Consider the following 16,719-nt stretch of genomic DNA (forward strand, 5'->3'; position numbering starts at 1 on the left):
TTTTCAGGAGCACTTGTTCTGTTGAGTTTGGTTTTTGATTTATTACACAGTGGACTAATATGTAAACGGAGACGAGCTACATGGTAAGAGGTAGTCCCTTCTTTTTCTCCCAGATATTCCTATCCTTCCAAATCCTATTGTATGGTACAACTAGCAAAGATTTTTACTAATTAACTTGGTAATTAACTAATATTCTGCTGTATATGAAAAAAAGGAGGTTGATATTTTGAGATACTAATTGGTGCCACAGAGATATTTTTGAGATACCAATTATATATGCAATGATGTCGTAATTTTGAGACATCATTGCATGATTGGTGCCCCAGCGAAAAGGAGGAGGAGGCGGTGAGAGCTGCCGGTGCGATGGAGGAGGCTTCCAAGTGCGCGGTAGAGTCGAGTCTGGCTGGAGGAGAGGCCCTTTATAAGAAAATGAGTAGGATGGAACCCAAAGAAACAATTATCGTCATGGGTAAATTTAGAGATAAAAATTAGATTTTTTTTTTTTTTTTTTTTTGAAGTAGACGGCACACAAAATGTCATGTCAATAAAAGATCCGATTCGAAAAAGGAAAGAGAGCGGGAAAACGATACGGAAAATGGACAGACCTGTGCGATCACCAATTGTCACCTGATTAGGTACACCATATGTGAATTGGAGAGAAGATTTGTCATGTTGGCCGTCATATGATGGGTGATGCAAATGGAGCGGCCGGGCGCGAACTGTATGCTTTTTTTTTTTTTTTTTTTTGGGTACACATCAGAAGAATGTTCAATGCAGGTAGACGAAAGCATAACCGTCAACAAGCCATCCGAGCGTGGGGTATTCGGTCCCTGAATTTAATCGAAGCCTGCGCGTTTCGAACCTGGACAATTTGGATGGAATTATCACCCCCTTACCACCAAGCTATCACCTTGGTGGCAACTAGACGCTTCCTCCGGCAATTATTTGAAGGAAGCAAGCTGGCTTTTTTGGACCTTGAGAGACGAGCTCATTACCTTAGGTCGATTGAAATGGCAGCTGGCGCAGAATGGCCACTAGCGTCAACTGACATGATTTTCATTATTGTTTTATGTACGGATGCAAATGGGTCGGATCGGATTCTGAGTAACCACTATTTGATCCAATTCTTTGTTCGGATTCTAATTTTGGACCCAAATTCAATCCAGATCAGATCAGATCGGATTCAGACCTACAATTTTTGACCCAATGGATCATACGGATCGGATCGGATCGGGTCGGGTCCATGTACAATTCAAACTTGATCTAAAAAAATTCGGGTTCAGGTTGAGTCGGATCCGCATCGAGTCGGGAAGTACTAAAATATGCATGCAATAACTGATTGAAATGCAACTATGACTATTTTATCTGGGTTGGCTGAGGATATTTGAGTCGCCTCTCTGCTGCTATAAAATCTGAATATGTCCTCACATCCTGGAAGCCCCCACTCCCCAACCACCTTAAAGTAAACTTTGATGGTAGTCTGTCAGATGGCGGTAGATGTACGAATGTTGCCTTTGTGATCAAAGATCATGAGTCCAATCTGATTGCGTCAGGAGGGCGTCGTACCTTTGAGTCAATCAATTCCCAGAGTGGAGCTCAAGGCTGCCTGAGAAGGGGTCTCCTATGCAAGACGAGTACTGGAGGCCCGAAGCATTATTCTGGAGGAGGATTTTACGAAGGTGATTGAGTGGATTCTACACGAGGGACCGAGGATGCTCGACCACCCTCTTCTTGAGAACATTCGACGGCTACTAAGGGAGTGTGATGTCTCCCAGGTTGTGCACGTGTTCTATTTGGAGTGTAAGGAAGAGGCTTTCCCAGTTAATGTTTATCCAAGTCCCTCCGCAGAGAGGCAAATAGAGCTGCTGATTAGGTCGCCTTTTTTGTTGCTCATCATTCTGGAGATATTTTATGGATTAACGCTGTTTCTGTTCCTCCATCTTTGTGTAGTACTTTGTCTTTTGACTCAAATGGCAGTGATTATGCAAGACTAGTGTAAACTGCTGATCTACCAAAAACAAAAAATAAATAAATAAATAAATAGTTATGGGCCGTTTGCGGTGATGAGTTGATCAAAATCAAGGTCGAAGTCCTGTGATGACAAACTAATATTAGTCACCTCGGATGCTGGTTTGTCTGCTGGCGGCAGCAAGTGCATCAATTATAGATTTTGCTTCTTGCAAGTAACCGAGGCCGATGGAGTGCCACGACAAAGTGGTTGGAGCTTTGAGGACCCATGCCTTATGTGCGGACTGGATTCCCACTGTTCGTCCAACGACATAACTGGCAAAAGTGATAAGGACCCAACGAAGCTTAAGTCAGCTGATCACCCAATGGCGATGCTCGGGTTAGGAGCGGGTTTGGCAGGGGGAATCCTTCCCCTCTGAAATAAGCACGGTCGAAGGTGGCGTCGTATATGAACCATCAACAAGAAACACATCTTTCAGACCAGATAATTGGGGCCATCAAGTCGCACGCCATAATGATATATCCTGTAGAAAGAAGAAGCCGACGCATACAGAAAGGCCTTGGTGTGCATTGATATTTAAAATATATCTTTACAACAGACAGGCATTACAGCTTATATACAACAAAAGAATCTCATACGACTTGGTCTAATGCTTGCTGAATGCAGCAGCATCCTTATCTGACTGGGTCATGGACCCTTATCATTATCTGCTCCAGATATATCTATCCACCAGATCCTAGTAAAAGTGGATTTTGATCCTCTGTTATATGGTACAACTACCAAATGTTTTACTAATTAACTTGGTAATCAAGTAAAGCTCTGTTGCATATAAAAAACCAAAGGAAGTTGATATTTTGAGCCACCTCAGAAAATTGTTAGGAAATAGCAATTGAAAAAATAAATTGTTGTTTAACAAATGCAAGTAGCTCTACCTAGTATTCAGGCTTCCTCGGCTATTGATTTCGTATACCTCAATATAGTACAAAAATACCGATGTGGGGAATTAAAGATGTTAGAAATTTATCTACCAAAAAAAGTTGTTAGAAATTTCAATTATCTTTCACGTGGCAGTCACCATTCTGCGATACCCTTGTTCTGCTTTGCACTGAGACCCAATTCGCCAGCTCTCCAATATATAGGAGGGGCATCAGGGCGGCCTCCCAGCTACCTACCTTGCCTTTTACCTGGAACTTCGCCCGTAAACAGGAGTTAGAGCTTTCTTTCAGGGCTGTCCGAGACTTCTTTATTTTCTTACTAGTTTCCTGACGAAAGACAGAAGAAATTGTTTAGGCAGACAAGCCTACGGACGGTTTTTATTTTCTTTCCCCTTTCTGGACCAAGGACAATTATTTTCAACAGGGATTGATAATAAGGCATGAAATTATTACTGGTCATAACTCATGACTGGAACCTTTCTGAAAATGACTCAATGGATTCACTGCAAATGAGTATCCAAACATCAATTTTTAGCTTCGATAAATAACTGACCTTATTCTTACAAATACATGGAACAGAATCATGTTTTCCGCATAACTGAGTAGGCTAGACATGATAAAGCAATAGAATAAACAAATACAAACTTCTGAAAAAACGATACTACACATTTGCCAACGAGCTGATTTCTGTCTTCAAATTGGATTCTCTGCAGGTTGTTTGAGCAGTGATTTAATTGCACTTCAATCTCATATTAGTTGCAGGCAGCAGGGTTCTACAGAAGAAAGCAAAAAGTGACCTTTCTATTGCTTTTCTTCCTGGGTATTGCCGCTCTGGCTGGCTAGGAAACGTACTACAACGCATGTAATATTGTCTGCACTTCCTCTTCGATAAGCTTCCTGCATCAGTCCCCTTGCTGCCTGTTCTGGGTCTTCAATGGGTTTAATCATCTCGACAGCCTCCTAAAATGATTATGCATCAACGGTCAATTAAGCCTTAAGAAAGCGACAAGTTCATGGGCAACATCAACCAAGATCAGAATATATCAGAATACCTCGTTTGAGACGACATCCCACAGCCCATCACTTGCAAGGATAAGGAATTCTAGAGAGCCATCAACCACCTCTTCCTGCATTTCCACAGTACTTGGGTTATCAGCCAACATCAGAGTTCCCAAATTTAAGATAGCTCTTAAAACTCTACACAAATCAACTCCACCAATGCACTTAAAAGAGTAAAAATCATCTTGAGAAAAATATGCATGCAGAATGCTCTTAAAAGAGTAAGCTGTCTCGCTCTTGAGAAACCGGAATAGAAGATCTTCTCACCGACTACAGTGTCAAAAAGGTACCTGAATTTCTGGATCAGCGACAACAAACTGTTTTAAAAGTCTATCACCAAATGCACGAGAAACAGCGAGAACACCACCAACCCGCCATGTTCCTGCAGATTAATAACATGTTAATAACTCACATATAAAACAGCTCAATCCAGGGGAAAAGTGCCCATTAAAGATGCCAGCAAATTACCAGCCCACATCACGAATCCTCCAGCATCCTCAATTCGTTGCCGTTCATCCGTCTGGTCAGGCTTGTGATCTCGTGAAACAGCTATGGCTGCAAATATCAAGTAGGTCATCACAATAAGGAAGGTCTGACAACAAAAGTGCAAACTTCTAATAAGTCCGCTAAGAAACTTCGATGATGAAATAATCTGTGTGAACAAGAATTATCTACATGTTATGAGGATCTCATAAACCATCTATCCAATCAAATAAGTTGATAAGACATTTCTATGTGAACAAATGGTAATCATACAACAGACAATTACATTCTATAGCAAGATGGAAGTAGTTGAGCATAAGGTTGAGCAACACAATCTGTGTATTATATAATGCAGCAGCTACTTCCATTAGTAAATAAAAAGCAAGCTCAAATGCAGTGATGAAGCTTACTTGCCATAGACACAAATGCAATCCTGAAGTGGTGATTCATTTTCTATTATGTATTGCTTTCCCATGAAACCAACACCAGGGTCACTTCGCACAGAAGCATTCAAATAGCAATGTCATTAAAGCCAATCAGCAGCTTCAAGCAGTAATTCATTTATGATATTCACAGCTTCAGATGCGCATGACATGGATACTAGTTGAAATACTAACTAGATGAGCACAAATAGCTCATGCTCTACAATGGCTGACATTTAATCATGTGACAGCCTTGGTACAGCATTGTAAATTCAGTAGTTTTGAGCTTTAAACGGACAAACATAAGTTTCCTAGCAACATACATTAGGCCCCATGAACAATGTTAGGTATCAATATTCCTGACATGGCACCAAATGGTACTGCTACTTGCATTCATTAATATCAATCATCGCGGACCCAGGCCCTCAATATAGATTTCCACAAGGTGGACCCAGGCCTTGTCCAATTCAGAAAGATAGCAAGGGCAAGGAAAAATTCGAGGATTCACAATTGAGTAATTTGCAGCCTTTGGGTACATAAATCATAACATGATATGCTACATAATTTAATGAATATTCACTCACCATCAATAAAACAAAATATGAACACATTTTCTAGAGGCATTGGTGTAACAAGATATTTAGAATATTCTCTAGCTGTGAAAAGGGTCGCAGGCAAGAACTGTTCTCATAAGTGTTATAAAACAACAGATTTTCCATTCAATGCCCATGTTCAGCTTTTAGCCATTAATGCTCATTAAACTATTCTAGAACAAAATATAAGATTACCTGAGGCAATATATTCATTTCACTTATTCTGATGAGGTAAGGTAGAAATAATTCACCAAGTAATAATTAATAGAACTATATAAAACATTTCCAGATATTTTACTGTCAACATCAACAGCAAAGCTAGGCCATAAGCAACATCTGAGAACAGCGACATGTCATATTACTTCTCCCAACTAGCAACGTATGTCACAGAGAAGAGATGAACAAGAATAAACAGTAATTGATTATATACTCACTGATTTCAGCCCTTGATGTCTCTAAATAACTACTGGTATGCATTTAAGAATTAATAATTCATGAAACAGAGACTTTGATTATAAACAACAGTCAGTTACTCATATGCTACAAACATACTGTAGTATCATTAATCACAATTTTCATTTTCATAATTTCTAAACTTTCTATTTGGAAACATAGGCATGAACATCTGCAGATTTGAATCCACAACTTCGAAATCGCAGATATCTTCTTCAAAAACAAAATCATGGGCCCAAACCCCAAGGCATGCATCAGGAACAATCTCTCCCTTTCATAGATAAATAGACATAGATACATGTGCAAGAACAAATATGTGTTAGGAAAAATTTAAATGCGCACGCGGCCCGAAATTTGGCCGCATGCGCGTTTAAGAGGGAAAACAAAAAGGTAACGCCCAGCGGGCGTTACGCGTTTGGTTTCGGAAACAACCGGGGATTTTCAAAGAAGGAATTAAATGCGCACGCGGCCGGTGTCGGGCCGCGTGCGCGTTTGAGAAATAAAACGGGCATGCCCGTTTGAATTGGAAACGCCCAACGGGCGTTTTTGGTTTAAATGGGAACATGCCAGCGGACAGGCGCACGTTGCCCACGTTCGCGTGAAGAGCGCGGACGCGTCCGCGGAAGGCGCGGACGCGTCCGCCAAAAAGACCATTTTGCCCCTGCGTAAAACCCCTATATATACCCCCTATTTCATCTCTTTTGATACACGAAAAATTTCAGAAAAATAGTGGAAAAATTCTGAAAAAATTCTTCTCCCTCTTAGCCACTTCCAAATTTTATTTTACATTTTTTATTCAGTTTATTTAGTTCTTTTCATTCCGTTCTTTGCTGGATCTGCAAGTCCGATCGGGTTCGCTTTGACTTCTTCCGAGACGTGCCGAAGAAGAGGTTGTAGGGTCGTCGTATCTCCGAGAAGGATTGCCGGGTGACCCGTACGTGGGGGCAAATACTTCTTTGGGACAGCGTCTACGCGCTTCGACCTGCTTTCAATCAGGCTACTTTCTTCTACCTTTATTTTTAATTTAATATTAGTAGATTGGTAGGATTTGAAATTCTATGATATAAACTTATTAAATGCATAGATTTACTTTGTGCTAGAATAGATTTATTTTGTATTAAAATAGAATTATTTGAATGCCGAATGATATGCATGTATATTATTTCCTTTAAGATTTTTTTTTTAATTGAATTTATAGATTTATTTATTTAGTTAGGAGATATATTGCTAACAATCCAAAGAAGTATTTATTTTTGTTAGTAATATATAATTAATTAAATTCTTTATTACAATTGTGGCATATTAGATTTTAATTGCAATAATTGTTTTTGCTAGCACATCATCAATAATAAATTATTCTAAAGAGTTAATAATTTGGTTAACCTCCAAGAGGTTTATTATACCTCCATTTGGACTTCTCAAGGAGTAATTTCCAGATCCCATTCAAACGGGAAATTCGGAAATTGGTTGATACATAATAGTTAATCTATTGAATTGACTTATTAGATCTCAATAAATTATTCTAATAAAGGAATAAATATTTTAATTCGCTGAATTGACATTTTAGATCTTAATTACAATAATTGATTTGCCATAAAATTAGTAATCAATTATTTCAATAAGGCAATAATTCAAATCTAACATATAATTCATTAAATTGATATTTTAGATCTCAATTAAAATAATTGATTTGCTACTACTAAATTAGTAATCAATCATTGCTAATTCGGAAAATTCAAACGAAAAATTTTGAAATTAGTTAATCCACAATATCTAATTTAAATTTGCATTTAGGTTATTTTAAATATTGAATTTGTGTGATTTCTAGTGATTATATCCACTAACTAATAGTGTCTAAGAAAAGCTTGTCAAAAAGGCATACGTGCCTAAGAAAGGCTGGTACTTAAGTGAGCCTAGTGCTCCACCACCGATCTGGAACTGATCTGGCTATTAGTTTTTTGGATATATCAATTAGACATCCAAAGTTCAATATAAATATTACTGCAATCTTTTGACATAGATTTTTTTGATTTCAATCAGGTTTCTGTCACTATTCTGTAACCCTGATCCTATGGCCTCAAACACTAGTGACCATCTTAGTGCCAAACCTGAAAAATTTGATGGCCATAACTTTAGGAGGTGGCAGAACCAAATGCGGTTCTGGCTCACCACATTAGGGTTAATCTCAGCCATAGGTGAAAGTACGATCGAAGTTGATAACGGGTCCAACCCAACTACCTCTTCCAACACTGAACATTCTGCCTCCACTAGCACACCCTCTAGGACACCTGATGAGATAGATTATCATTGTATCCATAGAATTCTAGGTGCTCTTTCTGAGAGGCTGTATGATATCTATTACACAGCCAAGAGTGCCAAAGAACTCTGGGACACCCTAGATAGCAAATATGGTCTTGATGATGCTGGGGTAAAGAGGTTCAAGGCCTCCGATTTCAATAAGTTTAGGATGGTGGACTCAAAGCCTATGAATGACCAAATTCATGAATTTGAAACCCTGATCCACCAGCTTAGGGCTAATGGAACCAATTTGGATGAATCATTCCAGGTAGCCTGTTTGATAGATAAACTACCTACTTCCTGGTCTGATTTTGCTAAGACCCTGAGCCATACCCAAGGAATTCTCACCCTAACCCAAGTCTTAAACTCCATTAGGATTGAAGAGCAGCATAGGCTCAGAAATAATACCTCTACTGGATCTAAAAATAATGCATATAATGTAGAAGCTCCTCCTAAGAAAAATCAGAACCGACCCTTCCGTAAGAATTTCAAGAAGAAACCCTACAACCCTAGAAACCCTAACCACCACTACAATGGGAAGCCTATTCAATCCCAGAAGCAGAAGAAGAAGAAAGAGGAAGGTGGTGCTCGTTTCTGTTATGTGTGTGGTCGGACCAACCATTTGTCTCCACAGTGCTTCTATAAGAAGACTGTACCTCTTCAATCTAAGAAGAAGGGTCCACACACATCCAGTGCTCAAGTCAACATGGTGACTTCCGGCGCTGGCTCCTCTGAGACAGCTTTTAGGTCTGTTTCCTTCACTCCTGAAGTTAACATGACTTTACAAGCACTAGATTGGTGGATTGATACCGGAGCTGGTATTCATATTTGTTCGGATCGTTCCTGGTTTTCTTCTTACCAGATCTCAAGTGGAGGAGCTGTGATCATGGCAAACAGCTCGGAGGCACGTGTGTTAGGAGTAGGACGTGTGGACTTAAAGCTTACCTCTGGAAAAGTCCTGTCACTGCACGGCGTCCAACATGTTCCAGTTGTTAGGAGAAACCTCATTAGTGGTTCTTTGCTTGTCCAGCAAGGCTTTCGTCTTGTTTTTGAGTCCAATAAGGTTGTAATTTCTCATGGTGTTATGTTTATTGGAAAAGGATTCCTTAGTGAAGGATTGTTCAAATTGAATGTAATAGCTCCTTCAATAAATGAAAATCCTTTGATTATGAATATAGAGCCTCCTTCTATTTGGCATGGTAGATTAGGTCATGTAAATTATAATTCAATTAAGCAACTTATGAACCTAAATCTAATACCAAAAAGTGATCTCAAGAACCATGAGAAATGTCAAACTTGTGTAGAAGCCAAACTCCCTAGGAAGCCTTTTAAATCTGTTAATAGGGATTCTGATCTATTAGAGTTGATTCATAGTGATGTTTGTGACTCTGGTAGAACTTCTAGGGGAGGTAACAGATACTTTGTAACATTTATAGATGATCTATCGAAGTTCTGTTACATCTACCTAATTAAAACCAAGGATGAGGTGCTCAGCAAATTTAAAATTTTTAAGATTGAAGCTGAGAACCAACAGGAAAAGAAAATTAAAATTCTTAGATCAGATCGGGGAGGTGAATATACATCAAATGACATAACTCAATTCTGTGAAGATCATGGAATCATTCATGAAGTGACTGCACCCTATTCTCCCCAATCAAATGGAGTAGCAGAAAGGAAGAATAGGACTTTAATGGATATGGTGAACTCCATGCTTATAAGCTCAGGAGTGCCAGAAAATTTGTGGGGGGAAGCTCTTGTTTCAGCCTGTTATATCCTTAATAGGATTCCCTCTAAAAATAATGATCTAACCCCATATGAAGTTTGGAAACATAGAAAACCTAATCTTAGCTATTTAAAAGTGTGGGGGTGTTTGGCAAAAGTAAAAATACCTGATTTTAAGAGAAAGAAAATAGGCCCTAAAACAGTGGATGCCATATTCATAGGTTATGCAGCCAATAGTAATGCCAATAGATTTCTGGTAATAAGTTCAGAAATAAATGATATTAGTAACAACACTATCATAGAAGCCAGAGATGCAACATATTTTGAAGACACCTTTCCACTTAAGACTAGAGTAGATAGCGGTATAGCTAGTAGCTCTAGTAGAATAAGGACAAGAACAATAGAAGTAGAAGCAGAACCTAGGAGGAGTAAAAGATCCAGGGTAGAGAAAACATTTGGAGATGATTTTTATACCTTCCTAATAGAAGACTCTCCAACTACCTTTGAGGACGCAATGAAATCTTTGGATTCACCTTTTTGGAGAGAAGCTGTGGACAATGAGATGCAATCAATTATCCAAAACCATACTTGGGAATTGACTGATCTTCCTCCTGGTTGTAAAACAATAGGATGCAAATGGATCTTTAAGAAGAAACTTAGGCCTGATGGCTCTGTAGATAAATTTAAGGCTAGATTAGTTGCCAAGGGCTTTACTCAGAGACCTGGGGTAGATTTCTTTGATGTTTATGCACCTGTAGCTAGGATAACTACTATTAGGGTCCTTATAGCATTAGCCTCCATTCATAGATTAGTGATTCATCAGATGGATGTTAAGACAGCTTTTCTAAATGGAGACTTAAATGAAGAAATTTATATGGACCAACCAGAGGAATTTAAAACCCCAGGCCAAGAAAATAAAGTTTGCAGACTAGTCAGATCTCTTTATGGTCTTAAACAAGCACCCAAGCAATGGCACTTGAAATTTGATGAAACCATAATGACATTTGGATTTGAAATCAATAGCACAGACGAATGTGTATATCATAAGAGAGTTGGACACAAATTTGTGATCTTGTGCCTTTATGTAGATATACTGATCTTTGGGACAGATCTTCAGATAATTGATGAAGTAAAACAATTTTTAAGTCATAAGTTTGATATGAAAGACTTGGGACAAGCTGACTTAATTTTAAATACCAAAATAATTAGAAGTGCAAATGGAATTGAGTTATCCCAAAGTCATTATGTTGACAAGATACTCAATAAATTTAATTATTCGGATTGTCAGCCTGTCTCTACTCCATTTGATCCCTCTACTCATCTTAAGAAGAACTTAGGAACTCCTGTCCTTCAAAGCCTATATTCTCAAATCATAGGCTCACTAGGATTCCTAACAAACTACACTAGGCCAGACATAGCATATGCTGTAAATAGACTTAGTAGATATACTGTTAATCCAAATAGAGATCATTGGACAGCATTAGAGAGAATTCTTAGGTATCTTAAGGGTACCAAGTCCTATAGTTTGCACTTTAGTGGGTTTCCTGCTGTTCTAGAAGGCTATAGTGATGCCAACTGGATCAGCGATACCTTAGATGTTAAATCCACCACAGGATACGTCTTTCTCCTAGGAGGTGCTGCTGTGTCTTGGAAATCCACCAAACAAACCTTAATATCTAGGAGTACCATGGAGTCTGAACTGATAGCTTTAGACACTACTAGCACTGAGGCTGAGTGGCTCAGAGATCTACTTATAGACCTTCCTGTAGATGAGTCACCTTTACCACCTGTCTCCTTACATTGTGACTGTAAATCTGCAATAGATAAGTGCAACCAAGAAAATGCCAATGTAAAAATGAACAGGCACTTAAAAGTACGTCATAAATCATTGAGATATAAATTGAAAAATAATGTTATTGCCTTGAATTTTGTAAAATCAGAAAATAATTTGGCTGATCAGCTTACAAAAGGTTTATCTAGAACAGTGGTTCTAGAGTCGTCGAGGGGGATGGGGCTTAGCCCATAAAGATAGATCACCACGGTGGGAACCCAACCTTAAAAGGTTCAATGGGTAGAAACAAACCGGAGTGTGACTAAGAGGAGCACTATTTCATGTTTTCCTCATCCCTATGGCGCTAGTGCTCATAAAAGCAAGCGGTAGGATGAGTTCGTTTGTATAACTCTTAATGAGTCCGAGACCCAAGAGGCAGGAGCTTCCTTGCTAGCTTCCTTATTAGGACTCACCTATATGTGCAATCGTGAGGCCGCGATTATGGAAAATGGGCGATTCCCTAAAAAGCACATGATAGATACCTGCGCATGGCCATAATAGCGCAACCCGCTTAGAACCCAGATCGGGCTATATTATGTGTGCTGTTGATTTAATCTGAGCCATGGACCGAGGTTCAAGGTTAAGACCACCTTGGCTCCACAGATGTAATCAATTGTCACTAAGTGAAGGTTCAAACCAAAAGGTATCTACACCTATTACATAATATAAGATATCCAGCAATTTATTTTGATTTTAAAATTATTTAAAATTTTTGTGGGGGATTGTTAGGAAAAATTTAAATGCGCACGCGGCCCGAAATTTGGCCGCGTGCGCGTTTAAGAGGGAAAACAAAAAGGTAACGCCCAGCGGGCGTTACGCGTTTGGTTTCGGAAACAACCGGGGATTTTCAAAGAAGGAATTAAATGCGCACGTGGCCGGTGTCGGGCCGCGTGCGCGTTTGAGAAATAAAACGGGCATGCCCGTTTGAATTGGAAACGCCCAACGGGCGTTTTTGGTTTAAATGGGAACATGCCAGCGGACAGGCGCACGTTGCCCACGTTCGCGTGAAGAGCGCGGACGCGTCCGCCAAAAAGACCATTTTGCCCCTGCGTAAAACCCCTATATATACCCCCTATTTCATCTCTTTTGATACACGAAAAATTTCAGAAAAATAGTGGAAAAATTCTGGAAAAATTCTTCTCCCTCTTAGCCACTTCCAAATTTTATTTTACATTTTTTATTCAGTTTATTTAGTTCTTTTCATTCCGTTCTTTGCTGGATCTGCAAGTCCGATCGGGTTCGCTTTGACTTCTTCCGAGACGTGCAGAAGAAGAGGTTGTAGGGTCGTCGTATCTCCGAGAAGGATTGCCGGGTGACCCGTACGTGGGGGCAAATACTTCTTTGGGACAGCGTCTACGCGCTTCGACCTGCTTTCAATCAGGCTACTTTCTTCTACCTTTATTTTTAATTTAATATTAGTAGATTGGTAGGATTTGAAATTCTATGATATAAACTTATTAAATGCATAGATTTACTTTGTGCTAGAATAGATTTATTTTGTATTAAAATAGAATTATTTGAATGCCGAATGATATGCATGTATATTATTTTCTTTAAGATTTTTTTTTAATTGAATTTATAGATTTATTTATTTAGTTAGGAGATATATTGCTAACAATATGCACCCCGGCATATGCATACGTGTGCACACCCATGCACATGCACAGAGACATCCATGCAGAAACGCACGCACACGGGCACCCGCTTGCAGATGCAGATATATAATTCAGAAAGCACATTGTCAAAAGATTGAAGCAATTTTTGAACATTGGTAGCATTGTGTAAGGCTGACAAGCACACTTTTGCAGGTTCGAGTTCTGGAACAACCACTTTGTGCATGTGGGTTTTTCCATAACATACTATAATCATTCATTAGTTATTTCATGCAAATTAATTACGGAATCCTCTCAAATGGTTGAAATTGGAGTGTAATCAGTACTCACCATTTCCGCCCCGACAAATAACAGCCCTAGAGTCGCCAACATTGGCAACTAGCAAACGATCACCAACAAGAATAGCAGTTGAAGCAGTTGACCCAGCATCACGATTCTCATTTTTCTCAGATTTCAACAACTCTGAGTCTGTATGGTTGTATGCATCAGCTGCAAAAATAGAAAGGTATCAGTAACTTTGTCAGAGGAAAAATAAAAAAGAATAATGCTTCATACAAATAGTTTTAGCTTATAAAAGGTGTAGACTCTAAAGAAACTGCTCACATATTGTCCCAAACATACAAAGACAGACTCCAAGTATGGATAATTACAATGATGAGTTTACCAGCAATATTGATTACAGTATACATTCTTACTGTTTTTACACGAGCAATTTTAGAATTCAATTTTGGTATATTTTGATTGTAAATGTTAGAAATAAAATATTGAAATACTTCAACCTAAGCATGGTCCGAACCAAAATTCCAACCTTGCAATAAATGGTGTTGAAATATTTATAGAGAACTGCCCTATTTATTTATTTATTTATTTTGAAAAAAATGTGGAAAAGATGAGCACCTATTGCTGACTTTGTATCGCTTATGAACTTGGGGTGATTGATCAAATTGCTGAAGAGGTGCTGTTTAACATACTCAGCTGCTCGAGCCCCACCATGACCTAAAATTACAATCACAAACATGTGAGGCTATGAAAAGGATAAGCACAACAAAAATATGTTCACAACATTCAAGAGAAGGTATAGTTAAACAAGCAACAGAAAAATTACAAACTTTATTGCATGGAAATTTATTTGTTAAAGAACAGGGGAAAGCAGTGCATATCATGTCAATCAATGGAAAAATTTGGCCAAAGTTCACGGGGTTTAAAAACAAAGTGACCAAATTGGAGCACAGAGCGTCCTGTTAATTAGGCAAAACAACTTCGTACCATCAAAAACTCCGAATAAACCAACAGTCTCTCCATCGACACCATCAATTCTGGTTTCGTAGAAATCCTCCATTGATGATCTTTTCCCTGGAGAGCTTGCATATCCATAGCTGAACTGCCCATTCTGGCTGCAATTAATAACACAGTAAACGTCAAGTAAGAGAGCCCTAAATGAGTATGAGAATTTGATAAAGATGCATCTCAACGTCAATCTGACTCAACTTCAAACCATCCAGCAAATCGCATGGGCGGAGGAATATTTGATTTTTCCTTTAAATATTCTCCCCCCAAAAAAAAATCTGAAAAAGAATGGAATACTAGTACAAAAATATATACATAATTTCAAGGATACGTGGAAATTAAAAAAAATAACAAATTGTTATCCTGAATTTTTTATTTCAGAACTAAACAAGAGAAAAAGATAATTTATAAGAACGAGTTGATCACATAAAAAGCAAGATTACAGACGTTCCTCTTTTTCTAAAAAAGGAGAAGAAGAGAAGGAAAAAGAAGAAGAACCTGATGCCTCCACCGCTGACAAGAGAGCCACCGGCCTGAGCTCCGCTGGTACTCGGATGAACAGAGTTCAAGTATCCCATTTTCTGTGCGAGCCCGAACTTTCTCGAATCCTTATTAAAATAGGGAAAAAAATTAGGGTAAATGAGGGATCCGAAACCCTTCACAGATTAACGATGAATAAAGCTTAAGAATTCTGGTAATCTCTGCATCTAATCCAACAACGACACATGACAAGGACCACGACGACGACGAAGAAGAAGACCCAGGTACTGATTCCCGGTCAACAACAATTACAAATTTTATTCTGAGAGCAAGAAAACCTGAAAATGCAATCCGCAACAACAAGAAGTTAGGAGAAAAGGAGGGGAGAAAAAAAGTAGGAGGAGCAGAGAGGAGGGGGGCGAGAAAGGGTAAACGAACACCGGGTTTCAAGGGTTTGGTTTGTGGCTGCGAAACGAGAGGGCAAGCAAGAGATCTCGACGTTTAACTATTTCTGCCCTTGCTTCTTGAAACAAAATAATGATTAGGATATTTTAAGGCAATTTTTGCAAAAAGAAATTTTTATTTTTATATATATATTTTTTATTTGTGGGGGTGGGGTAGCTGTAGTTATTTTGTGAATTTGGCTCATCATGCACCTACCATATATTTGCAAATAAAAACTATTTTACTTAAAAAAAAAAAAAGCTGCGGTTGGTAGCAGAACTTTCAGAAATAAAATTTTTTGAAATAAATTTTTTATAAAAAAATATTTGTTGTTTGGTAATTACATTCCTAAAGTGCTATGAAACTTTAATATATGTATTTGATAAAAAAGATGATATAGTGCTTTTGGTATAACAAAATGACTATAAAAAATATTGCATAATATTATACAATAAAATATAATATGTATTAATACATAAATATATATTATAGTATAATATTATAGTAATATAATATTGTATTCTATGACATAATAATATAACATAATTTAATATTATATAATATAACATATAAATATATTATGATATGATATTATATTATATTATATTTATAGTATAATACAATAGTAAAAATATAAAATATTATAATTATTGTCATTATATATTAACATTTTATTAATATAATATTTTTAGGAACTAATTTTTAGGTCCTTGTTTTTTTTTGTTGGGACTACTGCAGAATATAAAGAAATATTTTCTGTAATTATAATATTTTATCATAGGTATTTTGGTCTAAAAAGAAAAAAAATATAAATCAAAACAACTTTGCAGCGCATGCTAAAAGTGTTTTTTCGAAAATGTTCTATTTTGGAGCTTCTCCTTAGAAGTTGTTTTAGTTTTGTAACTTTCCAAATTTTTTTATCAAATACCTTTATTCCATTCAAAAGTATTTTTGGAGAGTCAAAAAGTGTTTTCTAGCCCATCAAAAACTTTTCCAAACCATTATGACACTCTCCTTTGCATCCAAGAATACTTTATTTTTTTTCAAAAAATTAAAATTTTGCATTATTTTTTTTCATATTAGTTGCATCAAAACTCCATTTGGAGGAAGTTAACTAGGATATATTACTC

At 37.7% G+C, this 16,719-nt stretch overlaps 1 protein-coding gene across 2 annotated transcripts; it reads right to left on the minus strand.

Annotated features, from left to right (window-relative positions):
• Positions 1-3,414: 3,414 nt before the first annotated feature.
• On the minus strand, positions 3,415-15,703 carry LOC103707066 (putative protein phosphatase 2C 59). Of its 2 annotated transcripts, none has more exons than XM_008791420.6 (9): positions 15,584-15,703; positions 15,164-15,483; positions 14,645-14,772; positions 14,276-14,374; positions 13,709-13,867; positions 4,432-4,518; positions 4,254-4,345; positions 3,957-4,031; positions 3,415-3,864 (listed from the first exon to the last, which is right to left on the minus strand). In XM_008791420.6, the coding sequence occupies exons 2-9, from the start codon at positions 15,241-15,243 to the stop codon at positions 3,706-3,708; spliced, it is 879 nt and encodes a 292-aa protein (XP_008789642.1). In that variant the 5' UTR covers positions 15,244-15,483; positions 15,584-15,703; the 3' UTR covers positions 3,415-3,705. The 2 variants fall into 2 exon arrangements, with proteins under 2 accessions (XP_008789642.1, XP_008789643.1); XM_008791421.6 differs by having other exon boundaries at positions 15,164-15,273; positions 15,484-15,671.
• Between the last annotated feature and the right edge of the window lie 1,016 nt (positions 15,704-16,719).

Source organism: Phoenix dactylifera, chromosome 11 (assembly GCF_051530095.1).
Source record: "Phoenix dactylifera cultivar Ajwa chromosome 11, Ajwa_hap1_PhDact_Kaust_v1.1, whole genome shotgun sequence".
Taxonomy (NCBI): domain Eukaryota; kingdom Viridiplantae; phylum Streptophyta; class Magnoliopsida; order Arecales; family Arecaceae; genus Phoenix; species Phoenix dactylifera.